General features: G+C 36.0%; 1 protein-coding gene across 10 annotated transcripts in view; it reads left to right on the top strand.

Annotated features, from left to right (window-relative positions):
- The window catches only part of LOC143233486 (MFS-type transporter SLC18B1-like), a 68,294-nt gene that overhangs the window by 32,594 nt on the left and 14,670 nt on the right, over window positions 1-21,030 (top strand). The window contains exons 1-5 of one of the 10 annotated variants that reach the window (XM_076469767.1): window positions 3,850-4,019; window positions 7,930-8,197; window positions 11,152-11,248; window positions 13,171-13,244; window positions 14,627-14,774. The exons of 7 other annotated variants lie outside the window; for them this stretch is intronic. In XM_076469767.1, the coding sequence (XP_076325882.1) occupies window positions 8,166-8,197; window positions 11,152-11,248; window positions 13,171-13,244; window positions 14,627-14,774 (351 nt within the window). In that variant the 5' untranslated portion in view covers window positions 3,850-4,019; window positions 7,930-8,165. Of the gene's footprint in view, window positions 1-3,849; window positions 4,020-4,581; window positions 4,779-7,929; window positions 8,198-11,151; window positions 11,249-13,170; window positions 13,245-14,626; window positions 14,775-21,030 lie in introns of those variants that run through there. 2 more of the 10 variants (XM_076469763.1, XM_076469762.1) reach the window with 2 other exon arrangements.

Here is a 21,030-nt window from a genome sequence, read left to right as displayed (position 1 = left end):
TCTCCAAGTAGTCGCTAAAATCGATGACTACCTAATATGACTATTAAATATTAGTCATTTTTACTATTGTGTAGTCGGAAAATAGTCAGGTGATGGTGATACCTGGCAGGTAATAAATTTGACTGCTTTGTGATAGTCGTTATGACTTTCGTTAGGTAGTCATTCTGACCAATGCTGACTACCTGACAATAGTCTCATTGCCTACCTGCAAACCACTACAGAGTAGTTATGACATAGTTAGTGTGACCCTATTCGTCCAAGGAGCGGTTGTCATTATTTGTCATTATGACCATCCATTAAGAACGGACTGTTGTCATTATGACTATCCAATGACCATGGAAGATAAGTTATGTTGACCCGGTTAGGACCACCTCTGCAATGTCACTGTTAGGCAAAGAGACAATCTTCAGTCAGTTGTGGTCAGCAGAACCGTCACTGAGTAGTCAACCCCGCATCCATCTAATGATTCAACCTAAGTCCGAGTAACCTGCCACCATCCTGAAAAATATAAAATGCATTTTAGCAGCACCATTTTTATTCTAAACTGAACACAAGTGTACATCAATATACATGTACAAAAATAAAATTCAAAATGCAGCAACAATTTGAAAATAAACAACTGAACTTTACATTTGGTTTTTAAAAATTCACCCTGGATCAAATACACATGACAAGTTACTATTACCAGATCTAATATAATCTTATGGCTTTGAACACTTTCCTCTTCCTTTACTTTTGGACGTTTTGACAGATTTCCCGCTGCTATGTTTTTTGACATTCAAGAGATAAAGAACTGAAGAACACATCTGTCTGTATCTTTATCAGATTTGGTAATTTTTCTGGTCTCATCATAGAGCTTCAGAACAACTCTTTCAACAAAGTTGAAAGTTTTCTTGAGTTTTGTTGGAAATGCAAAGTTGAAGATATAAAAACTCCCTATATACATAGTAAATGCTTCCACAAAATCTTCAGTGGCACAGATATCAAAGCCATCAACATATAACTTGAATTCCTGATCACAAAAACTGAGAAATTGAACTACATTGAATGTAAAAACCACTCTCAGCAAGTTCCCTAACTTCAGTACCCATCATGATACTTTCACTTTCTTTTAGAAGAAAAGGGATACCAAGAAGGGCAATACTAGATGTAACATCAGGCATGTGCGAGAACTGTTTCATAAGAAATGCTAGCAATGGATTATTTTCTGGTGATATGTTTCTGTCCTGCAGGTAAGAATTTACTGAGTCCTTATATTGAGAAAGTTGGACACTCCTTTTTCTGCATCATTTCCTAGCGGTTTAAATTCATTCAATATCTTTGCTGGTGATGCCACAAGTAAAGGATAATGCTCTATAAGTTCATTGACAGGAGTGTTGTCAATGACCAGTTTCCTACGATCATGCAGAGTTTTGTCCATAAGCAAGTCTACTTTACAAAATCACCCCTTTTTTATGCAATGTAGACGACTTTTCATCCATTCCTTGTGTTTTCGGTGGAAGTTTCATCTTCCCCAACTGGCTTTTTACGTAAGTATTGCTTTAATCCATATAGCCTCTGTTCTGAGATGTGGCTTAGAGATGGGGTTTCATCTGTTGCAGTTTTCGTCTATTTTTTTTCTTTCTTGGACTATAGGCAATGATGAATCCTTCCGCTTTCTATTATTCTGGAATTTCTGACGAAGTCTCATCCTCCACAGCTCCTGCAATTAGAATTGACAGAATTAGTTCTATTGAGAATGAGTAACAAAACTGCCCTGGTATAACTATAATTATTTTAAACAGTATTTCTTTTAAACCACTTTTGGCATTTCCAGGTTTAATCTGAGAAACTGAAAGTCTTACACATACGAGGGCTGTTCAAAAAATACGCGGACTGACGTCATAAAACAAAATGTACTTTAGTTAGAAGTTACAGGTCTGGGGCCCCTTCAAAGTACTCTCCTCCCCAACGCACACACTTATCCCAACGGTGTTTCCACTTGTTGAAACAGTCCTGGTACGCTTCTTTTGTAATGTCCTCCAGCTCCTTCATCGCATTTGCCTTAATCTCGGGAATCGTCTCAAATCATCTTCCTTTCAAGGGTCTTTTGAGTTTGGGGAACAAGAAAAAATCGCAAGGAGCAAGGTCAGGTGAGTAGGGGGGTGGGGAAGAACAGTGATCGAGTGTTTGGCCAAAAACTCACGAGTTCTGAGGGCTGAATTTCGTAGCAACGCGGTGCATCTTCAATTTTTCGGTCAAAATCTCGTAACAAGATCCAACTGATATCCCACACTCTCCAGCAAGCTCCCTGACAGTCAGGCGTCGATTTTCCCGCACCAGGGTGTTGATTTTGTCGACGTGTTGGTCGTCAGTTGACGTGGAAGGACGTCCAGGACGCTCATCATCTTCAATGGACTGTCGACCATCCTTAAAACGTTCATGCCACTTGAAACATGCCGTACACTTCATAGCAACGGCACCGTAAGCCGTGTTAAGCATAGCAAAAGTTTCAGTCGCAGATTTTTCAAGTTTAACACAAAATTTCACAGCAAGTCGTTGCTCCTTCAGGTCATTCATTCTGAAATCCGCCAAACGAAAAACTCGCACTTCACTTAAAACCGCGTAGCTAATACTCAAATGAAGATATCTGCAATCGAGAAATGGCGTCGTAATCGCTGAAAGACTCTTGCATAATTCTCTAAAATATTTCAATAAGAATTGGCACAAAAATGACTTAATGTGTGATCTCGACAGATATCACGTACATGATGTAAATGGTACTAAATACCTCTCCTTTTAACATATATTTAAGAAATGTAACACAAGCTGGCCACTATGCACTAGACACTTAGTCCTTGTTTCTTTTATTTTTATAATTATTATTTTCTTTTTTTTTAATCATTATTATTATTTTTATTTTCTTCTCTTTTTGAATTATTATTCAAGTATTGAATAATAATAATTATTATTACTTTCTTTTCTGTGTGAGTGTTTGTGTTACTACAAGTAGTAGTAGCATTCTCTCAATCGAGAAAAGGAGAAAAATACAAAAAAATATATATATATGAAAATACAAAAAAAAAAAAAAATTAAATGGAAAAAAAAAAAAAAACTCCTTGTTCGTCCATGCATGGACTGAGCCTGAAATGGACCTGAGTATGATGTTATACTTTTACTCTGGCCCAAAGCTTTAAAAAAAACAAAAAAAAAAACCCTAAGACAGACGCTATAATCGTTCGGGAGGGAGGAAGAGGTCAAATGTACCTGACCCTCCTGGGTATTTAACAACATCAATACCCAAATACCCACACAGTCAAACTTGGAACAGACCTCGTATTTATTTATATTGTTTTATTCTCTCTTTCTGGGCGTCCTTCAGCGAAATTTCTAATATATTTGATGGAAATTGGCTGGAAGCTAGTTTGTGCGGATTAAATCTAAGGCTCTGCTTTTTGATCCTGTGGGTGTGCTATAAGAAGAAGAGTCAGAGAGGAGTTGACAGTGAATGCTGTTGACAAGCTGTCTTCCTCTATTAGTTCAAAGAAAGCTACATGTAGCACTGTGAGAAAATTATAAAATACAAACAAACCAACAATTTCCTAAGTAACCAAATTCAGTAATTTCCACAGCTATTCATTGACACAAGACGTTTTTCTGAATGAGAGTTATATCACTATTCAAAAGTGTACAAATTTTGAACTTGGAATAAACAACATAGCGATGTCATGGCAATTATTCTGCCCTTAGTACGTATAGTAGTAATTATGCACTGTTTTTGTATTATTGTTTGTTTGTATTATGATTATTACCCCCAGTACCTAAGCGCCCTAGTACAATACTAAATGTAATTTGTGATGACGAGAAACTCACTTGAAGTAACAACGTATCACAGGACAGTTGGTATCAGTATTAGATTGAAACGTTCTTCTCTGCTTAATTAGTAAAAGTGTTAATACCAGCTGTCCTGAGATACATTAATACTAAATGCAGTTATAGTTTTAGGCTAGTCTTGTGCATCACTGGACTCGGGTATGTAGGTAAGATTTTGAAATTTTGTTGGAGATATGCCTATAAATAAATTCCGTCCAAGAAAACAGCAACGGCATACAAATCTGCTGGGAAAATGATTTCTAAAACATTTCGATAGAGAAGCCCATTACAATTTATTTGATTGCTTTTACAAAACTGCACGATGGACTATCTCTGTTCTATACACCAGAGGTCTTGAAACACGATTTTTAATTTGTATAGTTACAATGGAGCCACTGAAGGGTTCTGTTTTGAATATTTTAAAATATAGTAAAACATATAATAGTTGTTTAGTTACATGGCTTATAAAATATTAATCATTCACATGTAGAACTACACCCACTATGTAACAATAGAAGCAATATCACGTGACTGCTGTGGGTGTAGTTTCTGGTTATCATTTGATTATCAACGTACTGGTGTAATATACACACGACAAATAAAACATTAACTAAATCTGACAGCCCCAGAGCACTGAATGTTATCTTCTCTTTTTTTGTTGTTTTTGTTTACTCTCATTGATCATGTGGGTTAGGTCTCATTCTCATTATCTGTTCTTACAGATTAAATCGCAGCCAAAAACTTAAGTTACTTAGTTGCATAATTTCACTCATATTTGAGAAGTTTTACTAGTGCCTTACGTTCGATAGATCGTTTTTCTTCGTTCATTCCCGAATCGATTGAAAACATAGAAATTCTTTAAAAAGGTGCTTGGTTAGAAAACTAAAAAAGTTTGAGAAAATCGTCACATGCTTATTTTAGAGCAGGTAAGAATGCTTTAAGACGATTTCTGGCCACGTTAAGTATAGTAGATCAAAATCTTAAGTTGACGAAACTTGGGAAGGTTTCAAAAGCATGGTAGTTCAGTGTGTTAATGTTTGAAAAAATGAAGGAACGTTTTCCACAGTTTTTCAAATATTTTAAATCTTGTTTGGGAGAAGAGGAACCTGCGGTGCCCTTGACGAGTGCAAATAGTTTTATGATATATATAGTTGTAACAATAGTGGAAAAGCATAAGTGATGTTTGAAGAAATAATTCCATATTGATATAGTCAATAACAACAATACTAAAAACTAATTAATAATGTTTGAAGGAATACTTCTATATTGATATAGTCAGTAGTAAAAATAGTGAAAAATTATTAGTAATGTTTGAAGGAATACTTTCATATTCATATAGCCAGTAGTAACAATAGTGGAAAATCATTAGTGATGTTTAAAGGAATAATTCCATATTAATATAATCAGTAGCAATAATACTAAAAAATCATTGCTAATGTTTGAAGGAATAATTCCATATTCATATAGTCAGAATTAAAAATACTAGAAAATCATTGATGATGTTTGAAGGAATACTTCCAAATTGATATTGTCAGTGGTAAAAGTAATAAAAAATCATTAGTGATGTTTGAAGGAATACGAGGGCTGTTCAAAAAATACGCGGACTGTTTGAATTGCGCGGCTCTAGTTGGTTCCAGGGGAATCCGCTTGGTATCGCTAGGTTCGCACAGATCAGCTGATTACGACGCTATTTTCCGATTGCAGATATCTTCATTTGTGTATTAGCTACGCGGTTTTAAGTGAAGTGCGATTTTTTCGTTTGACGGATTTCAGAATGAATGACCTGAAGGAGCAACGACTTGCTGTGAAATTTTGTGTTAAACTTGAAAAGTCTGCGACTGAAACTTTTGCTATGCTTAACACGGCTTACGGTGATATTGCTAAGAATCGTACGGCATGTTTCAAGTGGCATGAACGTTTTAAGGATGGTCGACAGCCCATTGAAGATGATGAGCGTCCTGGACGTCCTTCCACGTTAACTGACGACCAACATGTCGACAAAATCAACACCCTGGTGCGGGCAAATCGACGTCTGGCTGTCAGGGAGCTTGCTGAAGAGTGTGGGATATCAGTTGGATCTTGTTACGAGAATTTGACCGAAAAATTGAAGATGCACCGCGTTGCTGCGAAATTTAGCCCTCAGAACTCGTGCGTTTTTGGCCAAACACTCGATCACTGTTCTTCCCCACCCCCCTACTCACCTGACCTTGCTCCTTGCGATTTTTTCTTGTTCCCCAAACGCAAAAGACCCTTAAAAGTATAAGATTTGAGACGATTCCCGAGATTAAGGCAAATGCGACGAAGGAGCTGGAGGACATTACAAAAGAAGCGTACCAGGACTGTTTCAACAAGTGGAAACACCGTTGGGATAAGTGTGTGCGTTGGGGAGGAGAGTACTTTGAAGGGGTCCCAGACCTGTAACTTCTAAATAAAATACATTCTGTTTTATGACGTCAGTCCGCGTATTTTTTGAACAGACCTCGTACTTCCATATGGATATTGTGAGTAGTAACAATACTAGAAAATCATTGGTGATGTTTAAAGGAATACTTCCATAAGGATAAAGCCAGTAGTAACAATACTTGAAAATCATCAGTAATGTTTGAAGGAATACTTCCATATGGATATAGCCAGTAATAACAATACTTGAAAATTAATTACTAGAAAAACATTAATGATGTTTGAAGTAATTCTTTTTGTACATTTCTGTGATTTGGTTTGTTTTTGTGATTTACAATTTTTCTAGTTATCAGTGATATATTTGCTATTTTGATATGCATTTTCTAATGTTATCTGTTAGTGAATCGAGAGAGTAGCGTAAATGATATTATTGTTGTTAGCTATCTGCATTGTGATCATTGGCCAAAACTGGGTCCTGGACTTTAACGTTGAAAGTAAGTAAACGCTGTTGATTCATTTAGAAGGCAAACAAAAAGGGAAAAACAGAGTAGAAATACAAGGTTCGACGTGTATGTAAATAAAAATACATAAGAAACTCGAACATCGAGAAGATCTCTTGATGTTATATTTCTAATTCTGCTCAAAGCTACTCCAGGGCTCTCAATGTTAGCCATCCCTTATTTTAAGTGATGCCTTAGAGGGAAGGCAACTAATTACCAGTGCTAGCCATCCCTTGTTTTATGTCCTAGAGGAAAGACAACTAATTATCAGTGTTAGCCATCCCTTGTTTTAAGTGATGCCCTAGAGGGAAGGCAATTAATTATCAGTGTTAGCCATCCTTTGTTTTAAGTGATGTTTCAAAGTTAAGGCAAGATCTTTGTTAGCCATCTCTAGTTTTCAAACGATACACTAGATGGAAGGCATCTAGTCAACACAACCCTGTGCCAGCTCATCTTCTACTTTAACTGTAAAATAGGGTTTTATAGTCACTACTTTAAAGTGCAGGGTACGATGTTTTTGGCGGAAACTGGCTGCTAATTACAGAACATCACATCCACAGTCTGACACTATAATCACTGAACCCCAAAATATGATTGAACTCGAGGCATCGAGAGTTAGGTGTTATAACTGGGATGGAGGATTAGGCATTATAGATGGAGTGGAAAGATTGGAATTTAGGCTTTATAGTTAATGTAAAATGATTGGGATTTAGGTCTTACAGTTGGGGTGAAAGGTTTGGGAGTTAAGACTTGTAGCTGTGATGGGAAGTTAGAGAGTTAAGTTTAATAGCTGGGTTGAAAAGATCTGTGTACATCTAATACCAAATCTGTCTGTGACGTGTATAAGTGACAACAACAGATTCAAGAAGTTATTATAAAAAATAATAACAATCCTGTAACCCAAGCACTTTCGAGAGGTAGACCTTTCTTCTTTATGGGTAGCAGCAAGATTTTTACATTGAAATTTTTATGTAATGGTGGTGCTTACTTTCCCTGGTGGTATAATTACATACGAATGGAAATGTTTTTATGTGCTCGTATGAACTATAGATATTTATTAAATTTTGTTACAACTATGTTTTCTGGTATTGCACTTGCATATCAAATAAATTTATTCAGATTTATATTATTTACAAGCAAGTATATATACATAGAGTATACTTGAATATCATTACAGCGACATCTGGTAAGACGGAAGTTTTCTGCCCTCAGGAGCAATGCTAAATATTCAGTCAGAGTCAGGTTCTTCATCATCATGCGATGTTGGTTCTGTACCATTCGAATCTGGAAATCAATCAATCAATGTTGAAGAGTCAGCTGATGACAGCCCTACAGTTAAAACGTCTTTAACTCGACAACAGTTATCAGTTCTCGTCATCGTGAACTTGTCTTTAATCAGTCTAGCTAGTTGTTATGCTCTTCTTGCCCCTTTCTTTCCAAAACTGGTTTGTTAATTATTCTTAAAACATCTGTACTATTGAAAATTAAACATACTTGTAAGTAGTACACTAGTTAGCGTTAAAAATCTGTAGTATTGAAAATTAAACATAATTAGAACAACAGTTATTGTTAAAATCTGTACTATCGATCCTCTCAGTGACACAGCGGTATTTCTGCGGACTTACATCGCTAGAAACCAGTTTTCGATATCTGTAGTGGGCAGAGCTCAGATAGCCTATTGTGTAGCTTTGTGCTTAATCGTAAACAATTAATCAATCTGTACTGTCGATAATTAAGCACAAGTAATATACTATTTACTGTTAAAAATAACCATGAATCATCGAAAACTGTATAATTAAAACTGTGGCATGATCCATCAATAATGACAGGCTGGAATTTTGTAACCCACCCCATCCTGCCCAACATATTTATAATTATGTTATATAATCTAAATTTCATTTAATCTACTCCTAATTATACTATGTAACAAAATTTTTACTTTTTCTTGCTACTGGGCAGAAAGTGTTATTTCCCAATTTCTTATGTCTAAAGTAAATGGAAAAGACGTATTTTTCTCTTAAAACTTTGCTTTTGTGATCTGGGTATTGAAATTTTCAAATTATCCATTTTCCAGAACATTCCACGTAGATTCAGTGCTGAGTAGCTGAAAGAGAATTTTCTCGAACTTACAAAAAATTTCAAGAACTTTCTAGAATGTTGTAGAGCTTACAAGAATTTTCAAGAATGAAAGTGTGCAAGTCGCAAGTCAGAGGAAGCATCACCGACATCTTTCAAGCTTCTTCACTTGTTAAGATTGGCTCTGCTTCTGCCACAATGTATCCAGTCTGTGCGAAGCAATTGAAATTGCCTGCAACCCGAACGAGTGGCGCCTCTTCATTGATAGCTCATCCAAAAGCCTTAAACCTGTGCTGCTCCATAACGGGAATAAGTATCCGTCTCTTTCCCTGGCTCATTCGGTGCACCTCAAAGAGAAATACAACAGCGTCAAGACCTTGCTAGAAGCCTTGAAGTATGATGAGTATGGCTGGAAGGTTATCTGAGACTTCAAAATGATGGCATTCCTGAGGGTCTCCAAGGAGGCTTTACCAAGTTTCCCTGTTATCTTTGCCTTTGGGACAGCAGGGAACCCCAGAGCACTACAACAGGAAGCACTGACCACAACGGACCGAGTTCTCCAGAAGTTGTTGTTCTCACCATTACACATAAAATTGGGTATTATGAAACCATTTGTCACAGCTCTTGATAAGGAGTCTGCAGCCTTCAAGTACCTTTGAGACTTCTTCCCTAAGTCGTCTGAGGCAAAGGTCAAAGCTGGTGTCTTCGTTGAACTACAAATAAAGAAGATTATAAAATGCACAGAATTCTACAAGAAGCTCAGTAGGAGGGGAAAAAAGGTTGGAGCATCTTTGTCGCAGTGGTTCGGGGTTTTTTGGGCGATCACAAGGCCGAAAATTATGTGGAATTTGTTGAGGCTCTGATGAAGAACTACGACAAAATGGGCTGCAGGATGCCCCTGGAAGTCCATATCCTTGACGCTCATCTTGATAAATTCAAGGAAAACATGGAAACATACTCAGAAGAGCAAGGCGAGCGCTTCCACCATGACATACTGGACTTTGAACACCACTACCAGGGAGCATATAACGAAAACATGATGGAAGACTATATTTGGGGGCTGATACGTGAAAGTGATTTACATTACAGTCGCAAATCTCGAAAAATTACACACTTCTAAGCATTTTCTGAAAAACTTTAGTACAAATACATGTAAATCTTGATTCATATATTGTTTTATTCAGACCTTATGTGAATGAAAATGAGCACATTTGACCGTTTTTAGATACAAAATGGGTTAATTTTTCAATTTCACTATCCAGGTCACAGAAGCAAAGTTTAATGGAATAATAGCCATTTTCTGTACTTTTACAACGTTATCGATTAAGAAATAACACACACTTTCCAGGAACAAAGTTTGTGTTACATTGTGTTATGATTAGTATATGTTGACTTCAATAAACATGTGATGGGTATAAATTAATATATTTTCTGTACGGTTAATTATTATTAGTGAATAACGAAATTGTTACCTTTCATAATTGCTTTATTAGTAAACAAAATTCAATTTAACTATTTCTAGTATAGGTGTAGTCGTAGTTAAGAAAATTAGGTTTGTTAAATTTATTTCAATATGTTTAATAATTATTCTCGAAATTAAATTATTGTATTCTTCATTTTGTTGGGAGAAATGTGATTCATTATATGGTTTAAATGCTTTGATAAAATTGATTTACTTTAACAAAATTACAATTATTTAAAATAACATATATTATCTCATTGATTAAAGATCCTACAGACTGAACGTGGAATGTAATTAATTGCGTGTTTTTAATACTATACACTCTATAATTGCTAACGTATATTATTCATTTTCATCATGAATAACAGAAGTTAAAATAATAATACATGTGTTCATAGTTAGTGAAAATTAAATTTACTGTTAATACAACAATGTTTAGTTAAATTTCTCTTTGTTTTTTGGAACAACTTTTTCATTTTTGTTTATATAAAATTAATTTTACAAACCTAAGTAAACATTTTCAATAGCGACTAGGAAAAAATTAGAGTATTTCTTTACTTCTTCAAGTTGTGAAATATCTAACTTATCATAAAATAATAAATATTATTATTATAAGGAGTGAATAATAATTTTATAACATTAGAAAGTGTGAATAATCTCAACCAGAGATGGAAAAATCCTCGTAACATTAATTACATTTAGTGAAGGTTTTTACTAAATATCCATTTTATTGTGTAACTATTAATTTTAATTGAAAACCGTGTCATCATGTATTTTTGATATAGGATGTTATAAAACTTTGAACATTTTAAAAGTTTTTGAGAAATAATACATCCAAATTAAATTGTCATTTTAACTTAGGCTGAAAAGAAAGGAGCAACATCTATTCAGTATGGACTGGTGTTTGGAGTTTTTTAATTTGGTTATCTTAATTACATCTCCAGTAATATCTATTCTAGTAAGTACCAATACTAACCAAACACCTTTACTACATCACTAACGAAGGACCGTTATCACACTACTAACGAAGCATTACTACTACACTATTAATGAAGCATCATTACTACATTACTAATCAAATACTATTTTACATCACTAACCAAACACCATTACTACTCAGTATATACAGTTACGACAGAAAGTGTTCGTACACCTGCGTCCCAAGTGGTTTTCTGCTCATAACTTAAAAAAATATCACGAGTAGGTTAATAAAAGTATGACGTGTTATAAATATTATACTAACACACAACTATATAAATTTTTATGTAAATTAAACGACAAATAAACTGTTTATAAACAAATAACCAAAAATAGGAGGAGCAGAAAGTGTTCGTACAGCTCAGAACGTATGAAAAAACTAATATTCCCGTAAAAATTTTGTTTAGTTTGGCGGATAAACTACATTTACCATTCCAGAACCAGACACTTGGTTCATAATTATTGTAATTTAGCCAGCAAAAAGTGTACTTCCGGCAATTTAGCGCCGTCTTCGTCATTATTTGCTTGGTCATCATGACGAACAGGAAACAACTGTCCAGTGATTTAAAAAACCGAATTATTGTACAATACAAGTTTCGTGTGTCTCTTTCTGGTATTGCTGCACAACTTATGGTGCCGAAATCTACTGTTCAAAGCATAATTGCCAAGTTTAAGCTCACATGATCAACTGCTAAACTCCGTCGTTCCGAACGCCCCACCAAAATTCCAGAGAGAACCAAAAGGAAGGTTCTCAGAGAATTTAGTAGGAACTCTCGTTTAACACGTAATGACATACAGAAACTGGTAAGGGAAACTAGGGTTGAAGTAAGCACCACTACAGTTACGAACATGTTACACTCTTCTGGGTTTATCGAGCTTTTCAGCCACAATAATGTTCGCTATATTTTCCGTAAGAAGGGGGAACGAAATCTTCCAAAGAACACCGTCCCTACAGTTAAACACGGAGGTGGCTCGATCATGTTATGGGGTTCCTTCAGCTCTTCTGGTGTAGGCAGCCTTCATCGCGTCAACAAAATCATGAAAAAGAAGATTACGTTGATATATTAGGCACTTATATCAAGAATGATGCTCGGAACTTGCGGCTTGGGCGTCATTGGATCTTCCAGCACGACAATGACCCTAAGCAGACATCAAAATATATGCAATCCTGGTTGCAGAGGAACCATATAAGTGTTCTGGAGTGATCATCGCAGTCATCCAATCTCAATCCAATTGAAAACGTTTGGCGTGAGTTGAAGACCAGGGTTCATCAGCGTCATCCGAAAAACTTGCAAGAGTTGGAGGCCTTCTGTAAAGAAGAATGGAAGAAAATACCAGTCGTGTACTGTCAAACGATCATGGAGGGCTATGAGAAGAGATTGCACCAAGTAATTCACCTGAAAGGCTACACAACTGACCATTAAAGTAGACGCACGAACACTTTCTTCCCCTCCTATGTTTGGTTATTTGTTTATAAACAGTTTATTTGTCGTTCAATTTACATAAAAAATTATGTAGATGTGTGTTAGTATAATATTTATAATACACTATATGTTTGTTATCCTAATCGTGATACTTTTTAAGTTATGAGGAAAAACTACTCACGACGCAGGGGTACGAACACTTTCTGTCGTAACTGTATATATAAACATACAGATGAGTTCTGAAATTTATGCAAACTATTAAACTTTCTTGTCTGTAAAAGTTCTTTTAATGAGTAAAGTGTTTTGTATCTAAAAAATTATATTAACAGTTAAACTGTTTTCTTTAATTTCTGTTAACTGGCAAAATGTGTTGTCCGTTAAAGTTGTATGCAAAGATAAATTATGCTATAAGTAACAGATATACTCATAGATAAATTTTGTTGTCTGTGTAACTTGTGATATTGTGTTGTGTTTTCAGGTTCCTTTCATATCAAGTAAAGTAATTGCAGCTACTGGAGTGTTTGTCACAGGAACATGTTCCGTCTTGTTTGGGTGAGTTCTTTTGGTTTAACTCTACACATTTCTCTAAGAACTACTGATCGTTTGCTTTAAAGAACTACTGATCGTTTGCTTTAATTGTATAAAGATCCTAGCAACTATTGGATCTGTTAGTTTAATGGTATACAGATCCTGGTGAATTATGTGATTATTTGATTTAATTGTTCCTAGGCCTAACCTCACCGATCGTTGTGTTTAATTTACTAGCGTACTGTAATAACCACGTTTATTATTGCTTCAGAAACTAAATTATAGTACATATGTAAAATCAAGCTACTAGCATCAAATTTAATTAACCTATAAACATGGGATTAACTTCATTAAGGTTAAATATATGTGTAAAAACGGCTCGTTTGAGTTGAGAAAATTTTTATGTAGAGGAGCGAACAACGTTTCGACCTTCTTCGGTCATCGTCAGGTTCACAAAGAAGGAAAGAAGTAACTAACCGATAGCTGACCACATGTTTGAAGGAGGTTATGTAACTGAGTGTAGAAATGTAGAGGGCTTGCTTAGATGTTTGAATATATATATATATATATAATATAGATATAAAGGTGTTCTTTTCCATTGGTTTATTTTGGGCTTGAGTTGTTGTATAAGTAAAGCTTCTTTAATTTTACGTTTGTTTATGTTTGTTTCTTTATTTAGTATGTGGGTGTTTTCTATGGTTATGTTGTGTTTATTTGATTTGCAAGCCTTACTTATACAACAACTTAAGCCCAAAATAAACCCAAACGAGCCATTTTTACATATATATTTTTCTCTACAAGTAGGTTTTCTCGTCATCACTGTTCATTAAGGTTAATTTTTATATTTCTGATTAACCTACATAAAATTCATGTTAATTAATTTGATGTATAAAATTCAAACCAAAATTAACCATGTTAAATTTTATTCGTAAACGAAAATTAAAGTTGAATTTTAGTTGTTTGTTTCATATTTTAATTTAGATGTTTGTTTGCTAGGGGAAGACTGATATAAGTTAAAGCAATTGATGAATTATTCAGTTCAGTGCAAGTTAGTGGGTGGTTGATTAGGATCTTGTTTCTTTGTCTATGATTAAATTCGCCAGTGAGTTACGTAGACAGTGTCTATTTTATCGATCAGCGAGAAAATTGTGGTAAAATGTTTATGAGAAAGTTAGGCTTACCATAACCTGTGAACAATGTTAAAGAAATAATTAATTCTTTATCATGTGGACATGTTTTGCTGTTATTTTCATCAAATAATCCCAAATAACACACCCAAAGATATAACACAATTACATAAAACAAATTATATTTAATCTACATACGACAAGTTAGGGTTATGATTAATCTATAAACTAGACCCAAAGCTGTTTTGATATTAAATTTCGTGTAGTTTTTCGTTTCAGCACACTGAATCTCAGCCCACATGGAACAACGTTCATTGTTTTAGCCTTTGCTGTCAGAATCGTGGAAGCTTTCGGATCTGCGTCTATGATTACTGTTGCCTACGGTATTGTTGGAAACGAATTTACTAATCGTCGAGCAACAGCTTTGGTGTGTGATAATATTGATATATCTAAGCTTAAGTGTCCCATATTTCACGTGTTCTACAACATAATTTATATTAGTCAAGGTACAGTTCTATTGTACGAAACTCTTATACGTTATATTACCCGATTTACAGCTTTGGTGTGTGATATTGTTGATACATGCTTGCCATTTCAGTCGTGGGGCCGTTATTATAAACGGTCAATCTCATTACTCGTTAAAGAGTAGCTCAAGAGTTGGCGGTGTTGACTATCTGCTTCCTATCTAGTCTATTTCTTCAACGTTAGGGAGAGCTAGTGCAGATAGCCACCGAGCAACACTGCACAAAATTCAACAGAACAAATAAATTATAACAATGTTTTATCATCAAGTTTATGGATGAAATAACTCCCCACCCTCCTTAAAGTTCGAGTTATATTGCAGTTTTAAAATAACAGCAGTGATACTAAATTTATTTCTAAATGTTGGGTCGTTAGTTATTAATCAAATGGCATTACGATGTTGAATTATGTTATGTTTAATGTGTTTAGCATAAATTCTTTGATTCAAGCAAAACGTTGTATTAAATACCATCAAATATGCAAAAAATCATTCATGTGAAATATGACGTAAAAAACAACTGTAAAGCATTACGTATTGTAAAATGAAACCATAGATTTTCAAATTTATTTAATGTGCCCAGTAAAGTACGAAATAATTTAGTTCATTAAATATACCACTGTACGTTATCTAGAAATTATAAAAGTGTTGGGTTCTAATAAATTGAACATTCTTCCAGAGCCGGATTAAGGGCAACTGATGCCCTAAGCACAGCCCAACAATGGTGCCCCCCTTCACTTAACTGAAAAGACATTAAGACTCGATAAGTGTTTAAAGTGAAATAAAAGTTCGAAAATTTATAACCATTCTTCAGTGTTCTTCCAGGTCAGACCCCACAACTATATAAAATAAAAACTTTATTTATTTAACATATTGGGCATAGGTCAAAATGAAGCAATGACTGAGGCCTTTTATTTAGAAATTATGAGGGAAGTCACTTCTCTGATTAATGATGATTAAAAAATTACTTTTACTGTATATTTGTTTTCACTCTGAGTTAACAACAATTCTCACTTTAATGGTCACAAAAATGAAAAATTTACTCAAAACTTATTCAAAAAAATTATCACTTTGATGTTAACAACTTTTCACTTTGAACTTAAAACCCTGAAAGCAAATTATTTATTTATACACTAATATTTATTTAAATTTTAAAAAAGTTTACTTCTAAATTTCTTAGTTGCAAAATCTGATCAAGTCCTCAAAACTAATTTGATAAAACAAATCTGCTTCTATACTTAGCAGAGACAAGACATCCAGCCTGTCTTGTCGCATAGTTGTTCTGTTGGGATTTTTAATATGCTTGAATTGATAAAATGAACGATCAGCTGTGCAATTTGTGACCATTAATGCTAAAAATATACGTAATGTAATGCCTACGTTTGGAAATGCACACTCAATTTTGTTTTCTGATATTATTTTACAAAGTTCAGCATGACTGAATCTGGTTTTTACAGCTTTTGTTGCACTGAACTTATGGCGCACATATGAGTGAAACTGTCGAAGCTCGGCAGAGAGATTAGTGTACAAGTCCTTTGGGTAAGCATCAATTAGTGATATCATCTTGCACATCATTTCGGAAAGAAAATCTGTTTGCTGTTTCTTTGTACACCTCTCCTCTTCTTCTCATCTGGGTTTCTAGTTTGTCAACAATTGTGTAGAAGGTGGTGATATGAAATTTATCCCTGGCATTCAGATCTACTTCTTGTGCATCTCAGTCATTGAGTACCTTCTTTCTGACACGTTTGCGAGTTTAAGCTGCATTCTAATCAACATCTGGTAGTATTTCTATTGCAACTACTTCAAATATTTTAAAGTCATCCCTTAAAGTACGAAGTTGGTCAGCTAATGACTCGTACAGATCTGCACGTGTTTTTAAGTTCACATCCTCATTTTGCATAACTCGCTTTATGAAACTTACAAAATTTCATCCCACGTGATCAACATAAAAACAAATTATAGCTCTTGCATCTTATTTGCAATATTGTCTGTTTCTCTTCTAATGTCTCTCTTTTGTGACTGGTCTTCAACTAGTAGGCATTCTAAAGCTTTCAAAATCTTAAATAAAGACTTCAAAATTGCTGTTGTTGTCATAGCATGTGCCTCCCATCTGGCATCAGAGAGAAAATTTAACACACTTTCATTTCCAAAACAAGCTTTAAAAATTTTCCACCGGCTGGTTGGGGCTGAAAAAATGTATAGAGCAAATGTATTGTAGAGAAAAAATTAACTACCACTTGACAGCAGTCAACAGCACTTTGGCCTACCAGATTTAGTGAATAGGCTGCACAGGGCACATATATGGCAAACTTAGTTTCTTCTAAAATCTTTTGCTGCATCCGCTTATAATGCCCAGACCTGTTAGCAGCATTGTCGTAAGACTGACCCCTACAACTTGAAAAATCAAATTTAGTACGTTAGTACTGCAATACCTGATTTGCCATTTCCTCACTGGTATGGCTTTTCACTTCCAGAAAAGTTATAAAGCGTTCAATAGGCTGCTCATCTTTTAAGTATCGAAGTACAACGTATAACACTTAACTGATCTATATGTGATAGGTCTGGCGTCAACTGATAAGCTAAAATTACCAGAAAAATGTACTTCATCAACAATGAACGCGTGAACCTTCTGAGCCATTAGTTCAATGAGTTCTTCACAGGTGGTTTTGGACAAGTAAGAAGGATTTTTTTCCAGAATTTCTATATTTCGAAATGTGCTCTGATAAAAATGGATCAAACTGACTTATGAGCTTAAGCAGCCTTAAACAATTCCCATTTAGCAGTGAAACAAATTTTTCATCTGTTCCTCGAAAAACCAGGACATGTTCAACTATGACAGCTATTACACATTCCAAGACATTCCCAGTAATTGCACTTTTTTAAATTTGTTTTTCCAGCTTTTTTGGCAAGCCTAAGCTTTATCTGTGTGTTATGTATTTTAGCATAGAGTCTCGGTGAGTAGTGTTTTTTCCATGATGATCATTTGCAATAGTATTTCGCCAGTCACTGAACCATTTTCTTTCAAAAAATCGCGAAGAAAATTTAGGGGCAAAAAGTTTACAAACAAAGCAGTAAATTGATCCTGTTTATGGTGAATATAAAAGTCAATGGTGAGCAATATAATATGTTGTACAACATTTTCTTATCCTACATTCTCTTTCATACAAACCATTAGAGCAAATATCTCCTTTTTTTTTATTCAGAAGGGTTTGCTTGTTTTGGAATTTCGCACAAAGCTACTCGAGGGCTATCTGTGCTAGCCGTCCCTAATTTAGCAGTGGAAGACTAGAGGGAAGGCATCTAGTCATCACCACCCACCACCAACTCTTGGGCTGCTCTTTTACCAACGAATAGTGGGATTGACCGTAACATTATAACGCCCCCACGGCTGAAAGGGCGAGCATGTTTGGCACGACGCGGGTGCGAACCCGCGACCCTCGGATTACGAGTCGCACGCCTTACGCGCTTGGCCATGCCAGGCCTATTCAGAAGGGACGAGAGGGACTTGCTGGCTCTCCAAAGTTAGTAAAGAAGCTTCGATCTGGTGACATATTGGTGGAAACATGCACATCTCGAAACAGTGAACTCCTTCTGCATTTAAAGGAGATTGGGAATATAGCTATGGAGGTTACACCTCATGGTACTTTGAATTCATCACAAGGAGTTATTGTTGAGAAGGACTTCAAGAACATCCCCGAATCAGAGATTCTCGCTGGTTTTTCCACTCAAGGAGTTTCTGTAGTGAGACGTATCTCCACTCGCAAAGATAGAATTACGATGCCGACCAATATCCTCGTTCTGACATTTACATCACCAAGTACATCTGCCACCATCAAGACAGGTTATCTTAATTGCATGGTATGGCCATACATTCAAAACCCTCTCTGATATTTTCAGTGTCAACAGTTCGGTTACTCAAAGATGACATGTCGTGGTTTCTTGACGTGTGCTCATTACAATGGCAAGGACCATGGTGCCTATGAGTGTGAAATAGACCCTTGTTGCATAAATTGCAATGGCTCTCACTCTTCCTACTTTCGTTCTTGCCCTAAATGGTTGGAAGAAAAAAGAGATGCAAGATTTGAAAACGATTCATAACATTACTTATCCTAAGGCTCGAAAAATTTCTGTTCACCACTTCATCTCGGGCGTATGCTGTTGCACTTTATTCTACAAATACAATGGGAGTGCAGACAGTTCTCTCAGTGCCTCCAAAAGAATCGTTCTCAAAACAAATGAAAAGTCTTTTGACCTCCATGGTTAAAAAAGTTAATGAATCAACTTCAACGCCGATCTCTGTCCCTTAAATACATTTCAACAAATCCCAAAATCCCCTTTCTTTGGTTCTGAGTACAGGAATTTCATCGGATACATCTTCTTATCCCACCCTAAGATGCAAAACGATCATTCGTTCACGCCATCAGTCACTGGAATCCACTTCCAACAGCAAAGACCTGTCCAATCGACCTAGGACAGGATCCATGGAGGTCGATAGACCTTCGTCGAATAAGAACAGTGAAGAAAAAAAGACGTAGTTGTAAACAGAAGGGTTCTCCACTAAGTTTGCCTACACATAAATAAAAATGGCCATCTTGATACAATGGAACTGTCTAGACTTACGTTCTAATTTGGATGACATCAAAACACTGATTGCTTCCTACTGTCCTGTATGTCTTTCCTTACAGGAAACATTTCTGAAACTTGCTGATACAGTCATCTTTTTGTGGTTTTCTTTGTATAGAGATGACAGGCTGTATGATGGACAAGTGCATGGAGGAGTGGCATTGTTGGTTGATCAGCATGTGCTCATTCTGTCTTTGCCACTCGACTCACCGTAGGAGACCATAGCCATCCGTGTTTCCTTGGGTCATATCATCACTGTTGGTTCTCTCTACCTGTCGCCTGGAGAGACATGTGATCAATCAAACCTTGGTGCTCTCATTGAACAGTTGCCGTCTCCATTTTTAACCCTGGGGGATAAATGGATATTATTTCCCTTGGGGAAGTGCTAATATTGATAGGAGGGTTCGCTCTATGAAACCTAAGTTCTCTAATCACAACTTTTTTCTTTTCAATACTGGTTCTTCTACTTATTTTCATGCACCTAGTCAGTCTTTTACTTCTATTGATCTCTCAATTTGCTCCCTTTCATTATTCTCCCATTTTTCATGGAGGGTTGACAATAATCCACAAGGCAGTGGTTATTTTCTTCCAATTTTGAGAGAGACTGACTGTGGTCAATGCCATACGACCCGCGTGACCTGGTGGAAGTTGGATCATGCAAACTGGCCCTCTTTCACTGCACTCGAAGAACTTGATCCTGCCATCGTCTGTAAGCCATCAATAGATGACAGCAGTAACTGACTATTACACAAGCAGCTGCTCAATGTATTCGTAAAACATCGACACGTTTTCCACTATATCCCTGTCTGTGGTGGAATTCTGCCTGCTACATAGCACAGAAAGCTCAAAAACGGGCCTGGGATGCTTTCCATAAATATCCTACTCTCTCGAATTCCATTGCTTTCCAGCAGTCCCGTGCACATGCTCAGTGGGTGAGATGTCAAAGCCATAAGGAATCTTGATTAAGTTCACAACCAGCATATCTTCTACCACCAGTTTCAAAGTCATATGAGGCAAGATTCGAAAGGTCAATGGGTAGTATAATTCTTTTCCCCTCTCGATCTTGCTCTCTGTTGATCAGAAAGTAGCTGATACCCAGAGCATCGCCAATACTCCAGGTGAAAGCTTTTGCCATCAAGACTTGGGCAGAGTGATCACCTCTTTTCTGTCAAGCTGATTGTTTCTATAATTGTAATCGTCCCTTTACACTGGTGGAATTCAAATTGGTCTTTCATTGGTTTGGCAATACATCAGTTGAACCTGATGATGTACACTGTGAAATGCTGTGCCATCTATCCACTACTTCTCTTACTATTCTTCTGATTGTTTTTAACCGGATCTGGCAGGAGAATATTTTTCTTGATGCCTGGTGCCAGGCGATTGTCCTGCCTTTCTCTAAGCCTGGGAAAGATCCCAAGTTTTTCAAATTACCTTCCAATTGCTTTGATGAGCTGTCTCTGTAAGACCTTAGAGAGGATGGTTAACGCTCGTCTTGTTTGGCTCCTCGAATCAAACAACTCTTTCCCACCCAGTGTAGGTT

This window comes from Tachypleus tridentatus, chromosome 12 (genome assembly GCF_004210375.1).
Source record: "Tachypleus tridentatus isolate NWPU-2018 chromosome 12, ASM421037v1, whole genome shotgun sequence".
NCBI lineage: Eukaryota > Metazoa > Arthropoda > Merostomata > Xiphosura > Limulidae > Tachypleus > Tachypleus tridentatus.
Note: the sequence above shows the minus strand (reverse complement) of the source record. Positions and strands in the feature narration are given on the sequence as shown.